This window comes from Fusarium proliferatum, assembly GCF_900067095.1.
Source record: "Fusarium proliferatum ET1 genome assembly, contig: FPRO_scaffold002, whole genome shotgun sequence".
NCBI classification, from domain to species: Eukaryota; Fungi; Ascomycota; class Sordariomycetes; order Hypocreales; family Nectriaceae; genus Fusarium; species Fusarium proliferatum.
In genome coordinates, this window is record NW_022194791.1 from 742,623 (window position 1) to 759,751 (window position 17,129).

Below are 17,129 nucleotides of genomic sequence, written 5' to 3' on the forward strand. Positions count from 1 at the left end.
TCTGGGACACGGAGTTACTGTATCGCGTGGCCCTCCTGCTTTAAGCGAAGGGGCACGGCGAAGCGATGACGAGATACCATCCGACATAGTTAGAAGCCAGTTGCGAATATGTTTCCCTGAACTCAACCGGACATAGTCACATAGATCTCTACAAGGAATCCTGAACAATGTCAGTGTTAGCTGCAATTCTCACGAGGCAAGAACCAAGATTACCTGGCATAGAATGATAAACATGGCCTGCATGTCTTTGGATGATTCTGCTACCTAAAAAAACAAAAATTCAACCGAAACGCCCTGGCGATTGAGGTACTCAAGCACCCGACCTACTCTGTGTCCCGATCAGTCTGCTCATGTTCACCAACGCCCACGTCCTGTGTGAGCTTTGCTTGTCCAGCAGGAACACTAGATCGACTCAGGAACATCAGGAATAGCAAAGCCCTGACCGTCCATCCACATATCCCCATAGTCTCCCGGGACCTTCCACGCCAGAACAAAAAGCCCTTGAAATATAGACCTGCGAAAATTTGGCTTGTTAGACCTGCATACTTCGAGCATTTCCTCCTCGGCTGGGCCAGAAACAACACGCTGGTCCCAATGATCCAGCAACTCGGGCAAGTCTGTGACGCGAACAAGGACCACCTTAATATCACCCTTGGGCTTGGGAACCACATACTTCGCTGCATCGTCGGAAGAATGCATCTGCAGGAGAGAATGGACGGCGCTTGAGGGCTTGTGAGCTTGCACGACGGCCCACCGGAGAAAGCCGCGCAGAAGAGTATTCTCCCAATCGGCTATAAGCCTAAGCCCGAATGACTCGGGGCAGAAGTATTCTCTTTTCGGATGCTTAGCTGGCATGAGCTCGTGAAGTTTCTTCTGAAGCCAGTATAAATAACAGTGTGCGAGAGACGCGGGCAGAATACGCCAGTCGGAGGTATCATTTTCGTCCCAAAAGCCCAACAAAACGAACACACTTTTCCCTTTTTTGGTCCAGCTCATCCAACATTCCTCTCTGCGCTGCAGAATAGTCAGATTCATCCATTCCATGAAGGTTGTGTTGCGCTTCAGTCACAGCCTTCGAGAGAGAATCTAGCCTCTCGATACCACATCGGACAAGATCGAGGGGATTCATCTTCGACAGCGGTAGAGAGAAAATAAGTGTGAGTTAGCAGGATGGGGTGGTTATATGTGGCTGAATGATAAGTCGTTTGTGAGTGTCGTTGTTAGTTAGCTGGGGTGGTTTGAGTGTCAAGATTTAAGAAGCTTGATAGGAATAATTTATGCAGGAGGTCTTGTCTTTTTATATGCTTGCTGAATAAACTCAGTTGGCGCTAACCACCGAACTAGGTTCTCTCGGCTGGATTAAGCTCTCAGCCATAAGTCTCAGCGGCAAATAACCCGAACAACCGTGCTGGTTGACACTGACACTGGTTTACGGTTTGTTACGGGGTCACCGAATAGGAGCCAGGTGGTAATGCATACAGGAGATGGCTTGAGCAATAATTTGTTCAATTAGAAATCCTTTATCTGTCCTTTGAGCTCGAGTAACATTGCATGATACTAGTTGCTGATGGTTATGTACAACTATGGGGATACATGCGATCTATAAGGTTAACCTTTAGGCTGCAAACACAGGTAACAAATAAGAACACGGTATTTTTTGCCTCAATATAAGCTTTTACCCATAAGCTTTCACGATGACCATTATGATTATGTACAAAGACTTCAGACAAACTTACCAAATCTTTGTTCATCTGATGATTTGCAGCCGTACTTTCAATCTGAACGGCCGGACAACAGCTAACATTGAACTGCTGGTTTCCAAGCTACCTGGACCGTAATCTTTCCCTTGTTTTATGAATAAAGGTGCAAGGTGAAGCCAGTTTTATTTTCTCTTCATAGGGAAATGAAAAATTGTTTCTTTCACGAGCACTAACCCTCTTCGAGGGAACTTAATGTGATTTTGACTGTGTTTATTTATGCCACGTATGACTTCGGTTACTGATTGAGTCATCATAAAAGCATATTATTCTGATTTTAATTGGGAGACTTATCTTTATGGAGTCTATGCGTATATTGCCTTTAGAAGCCTAAAGTTGATTGGTATTTTTTACTATGTTGGTTTGATATATCTCGTTGAGATATCATAAGCTTTAACTATCAATCAATCACGAGCACTGAGCACTGAGCACTGAGCAAAGGGCGAAACTACGGCTCCCTCACGCCTTGTCCTAAGTGAAGTGTGAATCTCGGATGTGTTGCAGTATGTAGCAATCATTTCAGGCATAACCGTGACAAAGGCCCAATAGAGTGCTGTTTTCCTGGACTGCCAATCCAAGGTTTACCCTTGTGGCCAGCAATTATTCGTCTCTGGTTGCAGCAATCATCGGTGGGGTGGACAATAGGCTCTGGGAATGACAATGCGTTTGTTTGGCAAGGGGCATATTTGAGGCCCATGTCGTATTAATAATTTCCGAGCATTCTTTGTCTGACCGGGACCATCAACGAGGGTTTCACGCCTCAGTAAAGGGACTCTTTGTCCTAGGGATGAATAAACCTACGTCATGTGATTTCTGTAAGTTTAACGAGCCACGGGACTGGGCTACAAACATCTAGCTCACCGTCTACACTTCTCATAAAAGCAGACCAGGTTTAGGGTGAATATAGACCATTGACCCGAAGCCTCGGCTAAGATAGTCTAACTTAATACTAGGTAGGAGTAATGGCATGAATGGGCTCTTATCACTTGGACTATTTCGTGCTTCCCGTCCTCAGTCGAGTCCCGACTGAAGCTCAACCTTCCACAACTTCTTATCCAAATACTCCATCTGCTCAGTTCGATACGTGTCATTCTCAACATGAACCACAGACGAATCATCAATATGAAAGACCATATTCTTCCCTTCATCCCACTCATACTCTGGCCACTGAACATCCCCCATACCTTCAAAGTTGGGGTTCATCTTGCTCGTAAAGCTAATCCACATTCTTGACATCTTAACAGCCACTTCATCAAATGACCCAGGTCTCGGCTCCGTGGCGTTCAACTGAGCCAGTCTTTCATAATTGCGGAAGACGAATGGGATATCAACCGAGTGTCCAGCTCCTTGGGTTGCTGGGCGATCACCTGATACAACGTCGAAGTGATAGCTGTACGCAGTGGCATTACTCTTTGCCCATTTCCTGTTCCAGACTCGTTTGGGTGCGTGCATAGCTCGATCACCGCCAAAGGCTACCGCGCGCTTCCACTGCAACCCGTACGAAGCCGATGGGCCTGATGGGCGCCCTTCGAAAGTCGCTGGCAGGCCGACACGTGGAATATCAGGGTACAGAGCTGAAATGACTTCGATTGTAGCATTACTTGCGCCCTCTTTTCGCAGATATGCCTCCCACTGCTGTGTCGTGTTGATGCCACGCTGGGCGAAAAAGTCGCCGTCGTCTGATGCGACTCCATTGATGATGGGCACTGGAACGAACTTATTCTGTCGAACGAGCTCTGAGCGGCTATCCCGAATGAAGTCGCCGTCAATAATGTCGAGCCAAACTGGGAACGAGACATTTCCGACAATCTGAGCGAGTTCCAGTGACGGCACCTTTCGCAGACACTGCAGAGAATCCTTAGCAGAATCGCAGTCGGCCCTCTTGAGAAGCGTCTTGTACCCCTTCTCAAAGGTTGGTGCTTCCTTGTCCTCCACCTCTCCAAAGGCCGTGGGGAAGCCAGTACCACTCTCGAGAATAGCTGCTCTAAACAGCCCATCGTCTCTACCGCCAAAGGCAGTCAATTGAGATGCAACACTTCGTGCCCCTCCACTCTGGCCCCAGATGGTGACCTTCTTGGGATCACCCCCAAACGCAGCGATGTTCTCTTGAACCCATTGAAGAGCAAGTCTCTGGTCGCGGAAGCCATTATTTCCAACGCCTTCGGCCTTGACGGCGGAGCTCCAAAGGAAGCCCCATGCGCCAAGACGGTAGTTGATTGAGACGCCGATGATGGGCGAGCCCAATTTCACAGACTCGTCGATGATGTAGCTGAGGTTTGAAGAGGGATCACCGCTGTAGCCTCCGACAAGGCCGCCGCCATGGATCCAGACAAGGACGGGAAGCTTCTCCTTCGCAGCTGCAGACGGGCGAACGACATTTAGATGTAAGCAATCGTCAGTGCCACCTGAAAGAGGTCCGGAAGGATACCCGTACTGATAACACTTGGATTGGTACTCTGTCGCATTACGCACTCCGTCCCAGGTTGAGTTCAAGGGCTGAGGGTGTCGAAAGCGCAGATCGTTCAGCGGCGCCTGAGCATATCTCATACCAAGGAACAAGTCTTGGTTGTACGCAGTGTTATGAGTACCATAGTATGAACCATTCTTCAGTTCAACAACGGGACTGTTCCGTGGTATTGAAGCAGCGCCCACGGCAACCGCCAAAGCCAGAATAAGAGAAGAGCCCAGCATCGTTGCCAAGTCCGCACAAACTGCAGATCCCTCTCACGAGCCCAAACAAGATATATATACTCTCCGCTTCAAAGCACTTACACCATACTTGCTGAAAAGCGGCCACCGGCACCGAGCACGAGAGCAGACGGCCCTCGGCGCCGCGACCGAATATGGGGTCTCCCCACACTCCGGACTCTGGGGTTGCGGGGAAGATCCCTGAATAGCTTCAAATTTCTGCAAGCTCTAGCATGTTTTGGGACGAACTACCCGGGCGTACTTCGGCACTCATGGGTAAATGGCGGCTGTTGTGCCTTGGTTTGAGGGTTCGGTGGGCCAGATGATGCGTTTGACAGGTATTGAGATGGCTTGAGGTGGTATTGAGACGGGGAAACATTCGCCGATGGATATCTCGTGGCACGGAAGATGGATAGTTCGGCGAGGGTCTTAAGGGGTTGTGCAGGAACAGTAGAACGCTGCTAGATGGCATAGATGAGGGCTAACGATGAATGAACGACGTGGAATTGAACCATCTGACGAGAAACATGCCGATGAAGTCTGATGAAGTCTGATGAGTATCCTATACAGAAACCAGCTACCTATCTATAAACTCCAAAGCACACCAACAGCACCTCGCTGAACAAATACAAACAACCGCCGAGCCCATCCAATTGTCGCTCATCGCCTCTCCCTCAGACCCTTCGTCCTCAGCGTGAACTTGGCATCTCCCTCCCCAAAAGGTAACGAAATCCCATCATCCAAACTCTCACGCCCCTCATCTTTATTAAGTCCATTACTCTTGATAATCGCATCCCGTAACACATCGCCGTTCTGATTGACCTCACTATCCGTGCTGCCCCTCCGGCTCTCTGTAACACTACCCGAATCGCCGTCGAACTGCGCCGACATGGTGGACATGCGTCCTTTCATCCTTCCGGCCCACAACCCGCGAACACCCCCCTTTTTGCGCTCTGGTACTTGGTCGCTGCCGGCGCTGCAGACGTAGAGCAAGTATTTGAGGTTCGGGAGGGTGTGCCGGATGTCGACGACGCGGAGACCTTGCGATGAGCAGAGAGCCTCAATGTCTTTGTTGAGGAGAAACCATGCGTATTCGAAGCGCCATTGACCTGCTGTTGAGCCACCTCTTGGGAGATAGAGTGGGAATTCTCGACGCGAGACTGTCCGGTCGGATAATTGGGAGATGTCATCGCGCGCATATGATCTGGAGCCGAACCAATCAAGAGGGTATGGTAATGGATGCGCGAGATAGAACTGCAGGTGCTTCGTAAGCAGAGCGACAATCCCTAGACCAGCGGACAAGAGGTCTTCGGAGATATTTCTCGCAGTAGCCGCATCGTATATCGAGTTCGATAGTGGTATGTTGCATATCTGGAACGAAAGCGGCGGCGCATTAGGAATCGGGGTGATCGGAAATATGTCCGAAAGGTCGGCGCAAATACGTCTTCGTTGCCCCCGAATCTGCTGCTGCGTCTGCTCAAGAAGCTCCTCCGAAGCGGTCAACTTCTCTCGACTGCTCTCCATGTCCTTCTCCGCTTCATTCTGAAGCTCTCTCCCCTTGACAATCGCTTCGCGCCGACTCCGTATAGACTCCTGCAAATCATCGCGCTTCTTTTGCGCCTGTTTATTCAACCGTCTTTGCGCTGTAACATATTTATCGGCCATCACGACAACTTCCCTCGCCATTTGCGAATTATCAGGTGGGCTTTCGTCTAGTATACGGTTTATCTCTTCCATTAATCTCTGCTGTGTCTCTATCGCGTCTTCGATCGAACTCTCGAGGTTGGCTAGCTTCATGAGCGCATTGTATGACGATGTGGCTACTTGCGGCGCTTGCTTCGGCTCGGATATCTTGTTGGGAAAGTCGAACGAGTATACGCCGTCTTCGAGGTGGAATATCAATGCGTTGGGCGGGAAGTTTCGGTCCATTAGGGTGCCGATGAAGTTGAGACGGCACAGGTCGATTGTTTCTTCGAGGAGAAAGGTCCATGATTCGGCTTTCGGTCGGCGCGCCCAGATTCGTAGGATCATGGAATTGCATCGTGAAATGGCCGACGCACAATTTTCGAGACTGAAGAATCTGAAGTTGAAGCTCTGTAAACAGTCAGATCCCGCTATGTGTCGCAATGGACAGCTTTCGTACCGTAGCTCGCTCTCGCACCTCGCTGATGTAGACAGGCTCAGCATCCGCGTCCACATGCAGCGAGTAAAACACATCCCCCACAGCCTCCTCATATAGCGTCTCCAAATTCTTCTGCCGCGCCACGAGATTGGCATGCGCCAAGCTCAAACTCGTCCTACGCTTCTGCACCGGCCTGAGCGCATCCGGCCTAGCATTGCCCTTCCTCAAGCTCTCTGACGACCGCGACGGATGCAATTGACTCGATTCTTTGACCACTTGTAGCTTGCTCGTAGCTAGATCGGCGTCATCTGCTGTTCTGAGACTCGTGGGCGCGAAGGACAAATTGCGAAGCCAGATGCCGCGAAGGTGACGAAGCTTGCGGTTCTGCGGGAGAAGACGGGGACGACGGGGTTCGGAGAGGGTCGACATTCTGGTAGTGGCATGCTGCGTTTAGCAGCTTAGACTATTGGCGCTTATGACATTTGTGGAAGCTTTGAGGATAAAAGTGAGGATGTGCGTGAAACGTCATCAGTTCCAAGGTGGGAGCTTTGGAGCTTAGCTGCAATTGAGAGTCGCGATAGTTGCATACCCGCTTTAGTGACATCACAACCGAGTTAACCTGGACTTGACGGCAATTGTGCTTTGCCTGGCCAGAGCTCTTCTCGCGGCAAACTGCATTGTGATCTTGTTCAAGAATAGTTATACGTGGTACTTTGTCACTCTCAAAGTGATAGCAATTCGTACCTACGGAGTAGTTCTAGTCTAATGCACACCGGATTTGCGAAACAGGTGAGACATTATGCCAAGAAAAGTACGTAAGGAAAGCATGAAAACTTGGGATCTCTATCCTGAGTGACCAGAAGACTCAGGCAGAGTGAGCATGATTTAGTGTAGACCTGGCGGGTCTTGACTAGGTATTTTGGTACCTTGGTATAACAGCAGAAGTCTTATTGCTCACTTGGTGGAGATCATGAGCATTACGCCTTGAGCTTCAAATCTTCCAAATCCGTTGTCCCCAACAGATTGATCAAAGGCAAAAACAACTTCTCACCATTCCCTCCCGTAGCATGAATCTTCTTGAGGTCGTCCCATGACTTCCAATACCAGCCCTCGCACTTCTGCGGCTCAAGGATCTAGTCATGTCAGCTTATTACCCTGTACAACCTGCAAGACAAACCGACCTGGGGTTGGTCACTCTCATTAACCATCTGGCAGGACACAAAAATTGTGATGTAGTGCTTCTTCTCTGTTACAAATACGTCGTTCGTAGTGGCGATATGCTGAAGGGCCTTGACCTTGAGGCCTGTCTCCTCGAGGGTTTCTCGCTCTGCGCACGCGAGGAAGCTCTCGCCGTACTCGAGATGGCCACCTGGTAACTGAAGGGTGCCTGTATACTTTCAGCTTCTGCTCAAATTCATGTCGTTGCAAGAATACTTACCGGCTCCGTGGCTCCCTATCCGCTTTCCAGTGAGGAATTTGCCTTCGCGGTTGTAGATGAGGGCGGCGACGCCGACGCGGGGGTGAGGAGCTTCTGTAGACATTATTGTACGAGTCTTATGTATATAAAACAAAAGAGACGTTGGTGATGAGTTCGCGATATTGTTTATCGGAGAAAAGGCAAGGGTATGGAGTCAGTTTTGTGCTGATTAGAAGAACGCCCAGCCAGGCGCAGTCACCCAGCTAAGCTGATGACTCATCGTGAAAGGGCACCTTGTGTGGATGAGATGTGCTACACTGGCGGGCAGTGATGATACAACTGGAAAATTAGAGCATCATCGTCATCGGAAGGAATGGGATGAATTCTTTTGCATAGCCTTGTGCAAAAGAATGTCATTGTGTTGCGCGCATCCTCGACGTGTACCCATGCACCAGCGCCTCATTATATGAACCAACAACTCTTCTTGGTGGATAACGTTTGGGACACCGTCGCGACAATTGTTTCTCTCGTAAAAGTGTATTGGATATACCTAGTAAACCGCCTTTTGAACACCCAAACAGTTCGTACGCTATGAAACAAAAGATCTGATCATGTTTGCTTGCTAACAGTTGCTCATCAATTCGTATTCGTCCACCGATATCTTAGCATGCCAATCAGATGCGCAAAAGCGCACATAAGATCTACAATGGTTCCCAAAGACATCTCACAAGATGCAAAAGGTGGCAATCATCGGCGATGGCCATGTAATGTGACAATTCCTTTCCTGCTGCCAATGTCGTCCAGCCGCTTCCCAGTGGATGCCAATCACCCCTCAACATTTCTGTATGCCTCGGTTGCATGAGGTTCCAAGTGCACCTTCGAGCCAGCGATCCGAGGCAGAAAGAGAACATCTACGCCGCTCTCGCAGGCCCTGCGAAAAAGGTCTCGCCAAGCTCCTCAGACAGTCACGGGAAAGGCTGCGACGGCGCAAACAGTCCATAAAGCGCATCCTGCGAAATGTCCTTCTCCTGATCATTTAAGAAATCTAGCAGACCCGGTGAGTGACCGAACGCCGGATCGAAGTGATCCATGTGGGGGATATAATCCGACGCAGTAGCAGACACGTAAGCACCCGTTGGCGTAGAAGTGTTGGTGTTGTTGGGCGCAATAGTAGATGCAGCGGGTGCCATGGCGAGAGGGAAGAAGAAACTCTCATCGAGACCAGCAGGCTGGGGCTGTTCTGTACCAGTGGTACCACTCTCCTTGATGCTGGTCTGGAACTCACGAACCATGTCCTGGAGAACGCTGAGGGGCTTCTTGAGACCAAAGTTGCATCCGACTTGGAGTTCGCTGAGACATGTCCAGAAGAAGGAGATGGGCTCTGTGAATTGGCCTCGTTCATGGCGCTCTTGACGGAGGATGACGATGACGGCCGAGTAGACTGCGTATGAGAGAAGGAAGGGTGCGCGACGGAGTGTAAAAGATTCGCGGTATCGGCGGACGAGTTTCTGGATCATGAGAGCGCTTTGAATGCATGCTTCTTCACCGCGGCGCTTGGCGGTCTCGTCGGTGTGGCGGCGAAGGTGACCTTCCTCGAGGAATGCGCGGTGTAGCAGAATGGTGAGAGCGTGGAATGTCGTACTGAAATATCGTGGTAAGTATTCTGATCCTCACATGCTCAGCGGGGAAGACTCACTGTGGGGTGATTTGATGGGGTGGAGGTGTGATGGTGAGAGTATCGTCGGGGTCGAAACACAAGTGGCTTGGAAGGCTGGCCTGCCATTTCTCAAGCTCCCTCTCAATGGACTCCTTCTTATTAAGAAGATACTCCGTTGTGTATTTGACACACTGAATGCCATAAAGGTCATTGATTCTTGTAGAGATTTGCAATATCCTCACCAGACTGCTAAAGGTAGACACAGCGTGGGCGGGCTGTCGTCCATATGGTGGTGGAGCTGAAGCCGGCGACTTGGGGTCGATATAAGGTTCCCATTCTTCGAGCTCTTCAAAAGTATCGAGAAGCTGAAGGGGAACTCTAGCTTGAGCAGATGCAAACATGCAGGGACGGCCAAGATACAACGCTTGTGTAGCATCGGTAGTGAAGGCAGCCCAGTAAAGACGCTTGCGCATCTCTTGCTCTAGATCCGTCCGTAGTACGCGTTGCTCGTTGACACCGCCTGTGCTCTCGTAATCAGGACCCAGCATAAGATGGCATCCCAGATCAATTATCATGCGATGTGCTGTTCCTGACAGACTCCAACCTGCACTGGGTTTGCCTTGTGAAACAAGCGATACACTTGTAAGCAGCAGAGCAAGGGCGGAAGGAATACTGGGCTTGTCGAGTTCGTCTACCAAAAGTTCTCTGAAACGATCATAGAAGCGCCTCCCAACACTTTGAGGATCATCGGGATCGGCGCGGAGGGATGGGCGGTCGCTGTATAGGGACGTCGAGTAGAAAATGGCGTTGAGTAAAAGCTTGTTCGCGAAAGGACCACCGCCACTAGCAAGACTGTCCATAATCGCAGGTCGATAAGAAATAAGGTATGCATAATGTTGTCGGTTAAAGTGTAAGTCGAGAAGATGTTTAGCAAGTTCTGGGTCTACACCATCCAAGTCCATCAAGTCTCGTGGGTTACGGAACATGCGCGCCTCTCGCTGCCGTTGTAGCGCAGCGTTGCTTATAAGCCGAGCTTTCGAAGCTGATATAGCATCGTCGCCTTTTCGTGTCATCTTATTGATATTCTCTCGATGCTGTGCGCGCGATGTCGGGTTCATGATACTGGCTAGACCGTGAACCGCAGAGACATATCCGTTCTCGTGGAATACACCAGCTACTCGAGCTTCACTTGGTGATAGACCGGTGCCGTCACCATTACCGTCGTTGCTTATAGGGCGAGGGACCAGTTTCACGGGCGCAAGCTCTGTAGAATCGAGTTGTGTCTGGGTCGTTCGTGAGAGGATCGTATTGAAGCTATCAAGTCGAGGTTTCGTCTCATCCGTCGGACCAACGCTGCTCCTCGGCGGCGAAGAAAGAAAACTAGCGCCCATTTCCTGCGCAGCAGTGGAAGCAGTCGGTGTCGGAAGTGGACTAGCAATAGCAGCAGTCGAAGCAAGACGGCTCAGCCCATGGGTAGTATAATCCTGCGAAGCGCGGGACGGATGGTCCGTATCCATTAGCTCCGCCGTCCACGCAGACTGCATCTCGGACGTAAGGATGCCGGCGGCCTTCATGTGATCGAGCATAGCGGCGATTGTCGCCTCGAGGCTCTGCACGCGCGCGCGCGACGGTCGAGGTTCTCGGCGGGCATCGTGAGGGTATACGCAGGGGAGACTGTTGGTGCTGCACTCCACGCACTGCGGGCGCGTGCCGTCGCAGCGGACTTTCTTCTGGCGACACGGCGTGCAGGTCTTGCAGAGAGCGCCGCCGGACGAAGGGCGCGAAGAACCCTTGGAGTCCTTGCCCGCTTGACGCTTGACGATCTTGTTTGGACCCGTCATTGTCATCTTTGGCGGATTTCAGGGAAAGTGGAATGATGGCGCAAAAAAAGGAATTATCATGTAAAAAAGAGAATGAGCGAAATGTTAGGTTCGTTCTCGGCTCAGGTGAGCGGCATCGGTGGCCGGGTGTTCGGTGAGTCGAGGGTGTTCCCGCGGGGAGCATCGGGCGATATTTCAAGGTCAACGGCCCACAGCGTGTTAGCGCCGGACCACTAGAAGCAGGGCCCTGAAGCCGCTAGCCACAATCTCCCCCAGGTCCAGCCCGGATCCACCCGATCAAGTCCTCGGATGCGGTTAATATCGTGCTTGTGAGTGGTCAGCGATTGCATGGGTGTGAAGGAGGATGTCATCCTCGGAAATGCAAAGCTGGAGTATCTGAAGTTGATCGATGCATCTCAAGATTTGGAGAGAGAAATGATACGCTGAGTTGAGAGTCAATTGGGCGGGTTTAGCTCGGGACCTCGGTATTGAACTTAAACTCGACCACCATCATATCTACCCAGCAAAATCCTCCACGATCTACTGGAACCCCGCGTTTGTCTATTCCGAAAAGAGCTGCAGATGCATGAGCTCGGAGACATGGCATTTGAACGGTCGGATGGATCATTCACATGTTCTTTATCAGCAAGAACCACGTAGATGGGCTGATATCGCCATCATGAGGAAGACTCTCCGTCCAACAGACCTTGTTCGTCAATTCCTGCCTGCATGAGCAGTGGTCCACTAGCGAAGTAGTCCACCAAGGCGATCAGCAGCAAGATGGACACTTCTTCGGCAATTGAGAGTCTGTAAACTAAGCAGCATTTCATCTACTTGAACCAACATGTGAAACCATGGGGGAATGCCTAGGTTCCTTGCTCAATGGCTAGTGAGTCAGAAGGTGGGAGCTTGCTGTGCAGCTATGCAGTCGGTGACCAAGCAGCTGTTGAGCTTCCTTTCATCCCTGAGCTTTCAATCGTGTCCAGTTTCCCCGGATTTCACAATGACTCACAAACCTGAATGGCACTCTTAAGGATACACGAATTGTCTGATGGTAAGAAACGCCTGAAAACACGAAGTTTCGCAGATTTTTCGGAAACGTAACAATAGTGCAGCATGAGGGTGAACGCCGAACCCCGTGACAAGTCGCTAGCAGAGCCTGCATGACGACGTAGTTAGGCGTGAGAGAGCTCCAAAGGAGCTATCCAGAAGCGCTAATGAAAGCCAGGAGCTACAAGCTATGGCTTATCGACAACGTGGCATTGCATCGGCAGTGACCACGCTCGAGAAGGCTTGTATGGAGTAGCCTTTGGGTTTTCCTAGGCATCTTTTTCTGGTCTCTGACACGGCCCATAAGTTGACGACATCTTTATTGTTTCAGCACGGGATCCATCTTCTATCCTTCTGATTGTTGATTCTACTATCTCTCAATAGTTACAGTATGATACACTCACTAACGGCTGGCTGAATCTCCTGTACGCTGACCACCGGCCCCTTCACCAGAACTTCAAGCGCCGGGTCCAGAATGACTTCCGTTTCCTCCGCTGTCTCCCTTGCCTCCATCGCAAACAGTCTTTCTCTTATTGACATAGCCTGGCCCATAAAGTCCGCCCCGATGGAGTCTTTCTCATAATCAACCAAGTACTCAGCCATCTCATCATTCCTATAGCCATCTGTAGTCGCTGCCCAAACCATTGTAAGAAAGTCCGGCACAAAGCTAGCGCCGTACGGTCGAGCACTTTCACATTGCTCTACTAAAGCAATACACTCATCAACGCAGTCGTGTGAGTTCCCCACAAGCGTCAAGTCTGTATCCCAGATTTGCAAAGTGTGTCCAATCACCGCACTCATGGCGAGTAGAATTCCATATGCTACTCTGTATGAACTGCAGACTCGTATCGACATGGCCGGTGCGTTGGGTGCCGCTGTTGATATTGTTGCTAGTGCAAGGAGTTGCCGGACCTTGGGCATCTCGAACTGCATGACGTCGTAGATCGATCTTAGTTGACGAAGGTTCTTCTTTGGCGAGCGCATCAAAATCGATAGTTCTCCCATGGTTCCAGATTCTAGGCTCAGAAAGCTTCCTTGGTGGTATTTGACTGGCCGTGGAGTGCCAATCGTATGACACGCTTCCCAGAACCAAGGACCAAGCTCAAATTGAGGGTTCAAGAAGCTCGCCATAACCTAAATGGTCGTCAGCTATGAGAAATATTCAGGGGAGGGGGTTTGGCATACGGCCAGCTGGCTAAGTCCCACCATGTAGTCACCCATTTCATCGAGCTGCTTTTTCATAACAGCTTCGCGAAATAACACTGATATAACCTCTCGATGTTGTTCGATTGATTTGCGGTCTACCCAGTACTGAACAGTGTCAATTCTAGCGAGAGGATATGGTAAGGCAGAGATTTACTCACATGGCAAACAAACATGATTGAAACGACCTGCATCTTCATAATGATCTTCTCCTTCGGATCAAGTATAGCGCTTCTGGTTGCTGTTAAAGCCTCTCCATATCTCGTCAAAGCGTCAACTCTTGATTCCTGGCACCGATGTGATTTATACAGAGAAACCATTGCGTTTACACAAGAGTCGAGTGCTGGACTACAACCAATTTGTGCTACGATTTCTGGGATAAGTTTGCCGCCGAATGCTCGGATATCAAACCTGGCATCTTCAGTCTGGAGGATGTGAACCAACGAAGACGAGAGCTGGGTCTGTTCATTACTGGGGCGTCGTTTAACAAGGCTCTGATCGTCGTTATGGAATGAGTGAAATTTCCATCGTTTGACGCCATTTCCAACACATGGTACGCCCACTCGTTTACATCTTCCGCATGTTGGTTTGGCTTGGTCGCACTTTTGTTGTTAACACTGGAGTTTATTATGAGACATATTGTCATGCTTACTTTCTTCTTCTGCCTACGACATCCGTCGCATCCGCGGCTCGATGGCGTTCCTGGCATAATGGCGCTAAGGTGTAGAAGGAAACCCGTGCGATAAGGCGAGGACTGCAGCGGCTAATAAATCATGACATCTCGAATCAACCTAATCAGAGGTATCCACAGGGGCCGAGCTTCGGTTATGAGCGGTGCTGGGTGATGTTAAGTTCGACTGCGCCTTGGGAGGCCATGCAGCTTTGTATGGCAGGGATCGTCGACTGACCGCCCGTCAAAACAGGGATTGATGATCAGTGTGCCAGGGCTCTGAAATAAACATTTAATAGCAGCAAAGGATATCTTGTAAGGATATACAGGACCTGATACTGATATACCGCTTTTATTTGCTATGTGTGATTTGCCGTCTCGAATATCTAAAGCCGGTGCCTTACTTGTTGGTTTGAAGATCAGCCTAATCCTCGATACAGCGGGATTACTTAGCAGTAGGGCTGGGCTGACGCTAGCATTACGATTGACAATTTACCTGCCGAGCCAGTAAGAAAAGCAAATCATTATTATCGTTGTGTTTACAACCCTTCTGGGACAAATAAACGCATACGTGGTTTATATTTAGGCCCAGGTCTCACCCGCGACGACCAGTAAGCACCTATTATCTGTCTTTTTCTCCAAAATTCCATGTACCAGCACTTTTTCGTAATCCTCCTAGGCAGGGGGTTGTGGTATCGTAAGACCGACCAACACCGGGGACATGACAGGCAAGATGCGTAAGCTTGTCTCGGAAGTTTAACAAGGTTTTTGGTAGTTATAGTTAAACGTATTTCAACAATTCTTTCTTATGAAGCTACGAGATCGTATTTCTAAAGATGGACGATGTGTACCTTATGACATATCGGAGCATGAGATAGTGTGAGGGTGTTTGTGTGCTCGCTATATTAGCTTTGTTCTTTCTGATGATTGTAGCTGTCGTTTCCCTATATATGATCAAGAAATAGACCAGAGGCTCTCAAGAAGCTTCTTTATTTCTTCTTCTCCTTCTTCTCCCGTTTTCCCCTACATGTTGCGCACTCTCCAGAGCTGGGTTTCTCTATTTGTTCAACTGTCGGCCTGCATTTGAGAACATATCGCAGAGGACAGGATCTTTCCACAACGGGCTCCAACGAAGCTTGAAGACCGCATCTGCAAAGATGGACGACGCGTGTTTTTTTGCACATGGTGACAAGAGGAAAATACTGAGGGGTTTAGTTACGGATTTGTAGGGTATCTGTATGTTTTTATGGCAAACCTGTTGCTTTTTGGTGGCGGAGTTGGCGTTGGAGCCGAGCCGCTTTATAGATGTGTTGGTCACAGGTTCACGTTCATAACAAGGTCATCAACATGTTTCTATCACACAGAATTGACTGTCACAGGGTGATCTCAGGAGTGCCTATTGGTGTATGAATCGGTGAGCAGTATATCCTCAGCATTCAGAAAGGGACTATTGGCGGCCTTCTGTTACCTCTTCCTAGCTCCCTCTTTCTCTTTCTCCAGCCTCTTCTTTTTACATTCCTTACACTCCTTGGAAGAATACCAATAGTTCACCGTTTCGTTTTTCCAGCCCTTGCATTTCGATGTACCAGCCAGATCACACCGGCAATCACGATAGTCTCTTTCTACCTCCTCCCCACACTTACACCAGTAGTAAAAGGTTTTATGTACGCACATGTTGAGTTTAGAGTAAGTAGAGATCTGAAGTGGTTAGCACAAGAGATAATGTTACAGTGGAAGGGTAGATGTCCGAACCGAGCCGTTTTATAGATTCTCTGGTCATATATTCATGCCAAGAATCGACCGTTTAAAGTGATTGTAGCACAAAGTGTTGACTCTTGTTGTATGTATTTAGGCGTAATCTTCCAACCGTTAATCTATGATTGGGATGTCATCTGTTTGCAACCGTCCAAATAGAAGTGAAGCGGCACAGGAGTTCAGTGATTCAAGCTATATACTACCTAACAGTCTTTACTGGCCTTTTCTCTTCTGCTTCTTCTTGGCTTCTTCCGCCTCCTTCTTCCGCCTCTTTGCTTCACGTTCCATGCATTCTCTATCCGAGTTTCGAGTCTGTCGTTCTTCATTCATCCAGCCCTTACAATTCGCCGAGGTGCACGGATAGTCGACATATTCTCGCCCTGCCTTCTCCCCACACTTACACCAGTACTGAAGGATCTTCTCTACGCACATATTGACTCTAGAGTGTACGAGTTCTAGTGGTTGGTAAGGGGCAAACGTTGAGGTGAGGGGGCTCACGTTTCTACACAGCCATTTTGTAGCCATACCAGTCATTAATCACGTCACTGGTGAAGCATTCAGCGTAAGTCTCATGCATGATTTCCTGCATTATTTTGGTTGAGGATTCGCAATAATCACCTTCATGTTAAAGAGGAATCAGTATTTTATTATCTGCTTTTCAGTTGCTCACATAGCACTAGAGAAAACGCCTAAGGCATAAGTTATTGGTGGTGTGGACCTACAACTACTCTGTAGTCTTCTTGGACTTTTCTTCTGCTACTCCTTGACTTCTATTCTCCTCCTCAAGCTCCTTTTTCTTGCAATCCTTGTATTTGCCTGCGTCCCACTCGTCAAAGGATTCCTCTCTTCCCAGACCCTTGCATTCTGACGTGCCAAATGCCGCACACTTATGGAGGACTGGTCTTACTGCTTCTAACTCCGTTCCACATTTGCACCACTACCGATAAATTCGATTGTTTGCACATGTTGAGGTCAAAATGACTAATATTC

General features: G+C 49.3%; 6 protein-coding genes across 6 annotated transcripts; all 6 read right to left on the reverse strand.

Annotated features, from left to right (window-relative positions):
- Positions 1–402: 402 nt before the first annotated feature.
- On the reverse strand, positions 403–1,044 carry FPRO_03564 (uncharacterized protein; the record flags this gene model as incomplete). The annotated part of the gene is made up of 1 exon (XM_031226210.1): positions 403–1,044. The coding sequence occupies one exon, from the start codon at positions 1,042–1,044 to the stop codon at positions 403–405; it is 642 nt and encodes a 213-aa protein (XP_031076769.1).
- A 1,724-nt stretch (positions 1,045–2,768) lies between these two features.
- On the reverse strand, positions 2,769–4,448 carry FPRO_03563 (uncharacterized protein; the record flags this gene model as incomplete). The annotated part of the gene is made up of 1 exon (XM_031226211.1): positions 2,769–4,448. The coding sequence occupies one exon, from the start codon at positions 4,446–4,448 to the stop codon at positions 2,769–2,771; it is 1,680 nt and encodes a 559-aa protein (XP_031076770.1).
- A 657-nt stretch (positions 4,449–5,105) lies between these two features.
- Positions 5,106–6,996, reverse strand: FPRO_03562 (uncharacterized protein; the record flags this gene model as incomplete). Its single annotated transcript, XM_031226212.1, has 2 exons — positions 5,106–6,539; positions 6,589–6,996. 2 exons carry the CDS (start codon positions 6,994–6,996, stop codon positions 5,106–5,108), a joined length of 1,842 nt encoding a protein of 613 aa, XP_031076771.1.
- A 548-nt stretch (positions 6,997–7,544) lies between these two features.
- On the reverse strand, positions 7,545–8,108 carry FPRO_03561 (uncharacterized protein; the record flags this gene model as incomplete). The annotated part of the gene is made up of 3 exons (XM_031226213.1): positions 7,545–7,700; positions 7,749–7,954; positions 8,006–8,108. The coding sequence occupies 3 exons, from the start codon at positions 8,106–8,108 to the stop codon at positions 7,545–7,547; spliced, it is 465 nt and encodes a 154-aa protein (XP_031076772.1).
- Positions 8,109–8,949: 841 nt separating this feature from the next.
- FPRO_03560 (uncharacterized protein) lies at positions 8,950–11,488 on the reverse strand (the record flags this gene model as incomplete). The annotated part of the gene is made up of 2 exons (XM_031226214.1): positions 8,950–9,625; positions 9,681–11,488. 2 exons carry the CDS (start codon positions 11,486–11,488, stop codon positions 8,950–8,952), a joined length of 2,484 nt encoding a protein of 827 aa, XP_031076773.1.
- A 1,407-nt stretch (positions 11,489–12,895) lies between these two features.
- Positions 12,896–14,423, reverse strand: FPRO_03559 (uncharacterized protein; the record flags this gene model as incomplete). The annotated part of the gene is made up of 4 exons (XM_031226215.1): positions 12,896–13,645; positions 13,697–13,822; positions 13,876–14,316; positions 14,367–14,423. The coding sequence occupies 4 exons, from the start codon at positions 14,421–14,423 to the stop codon at positions 12,896–12,898; spliced, it is 1,374 nt and encodes a 457-aa protein (XP_031076774.1).
- Between the last annotated feature and the right edge of the window lie 2,706 nt (positions 14,424–17,129).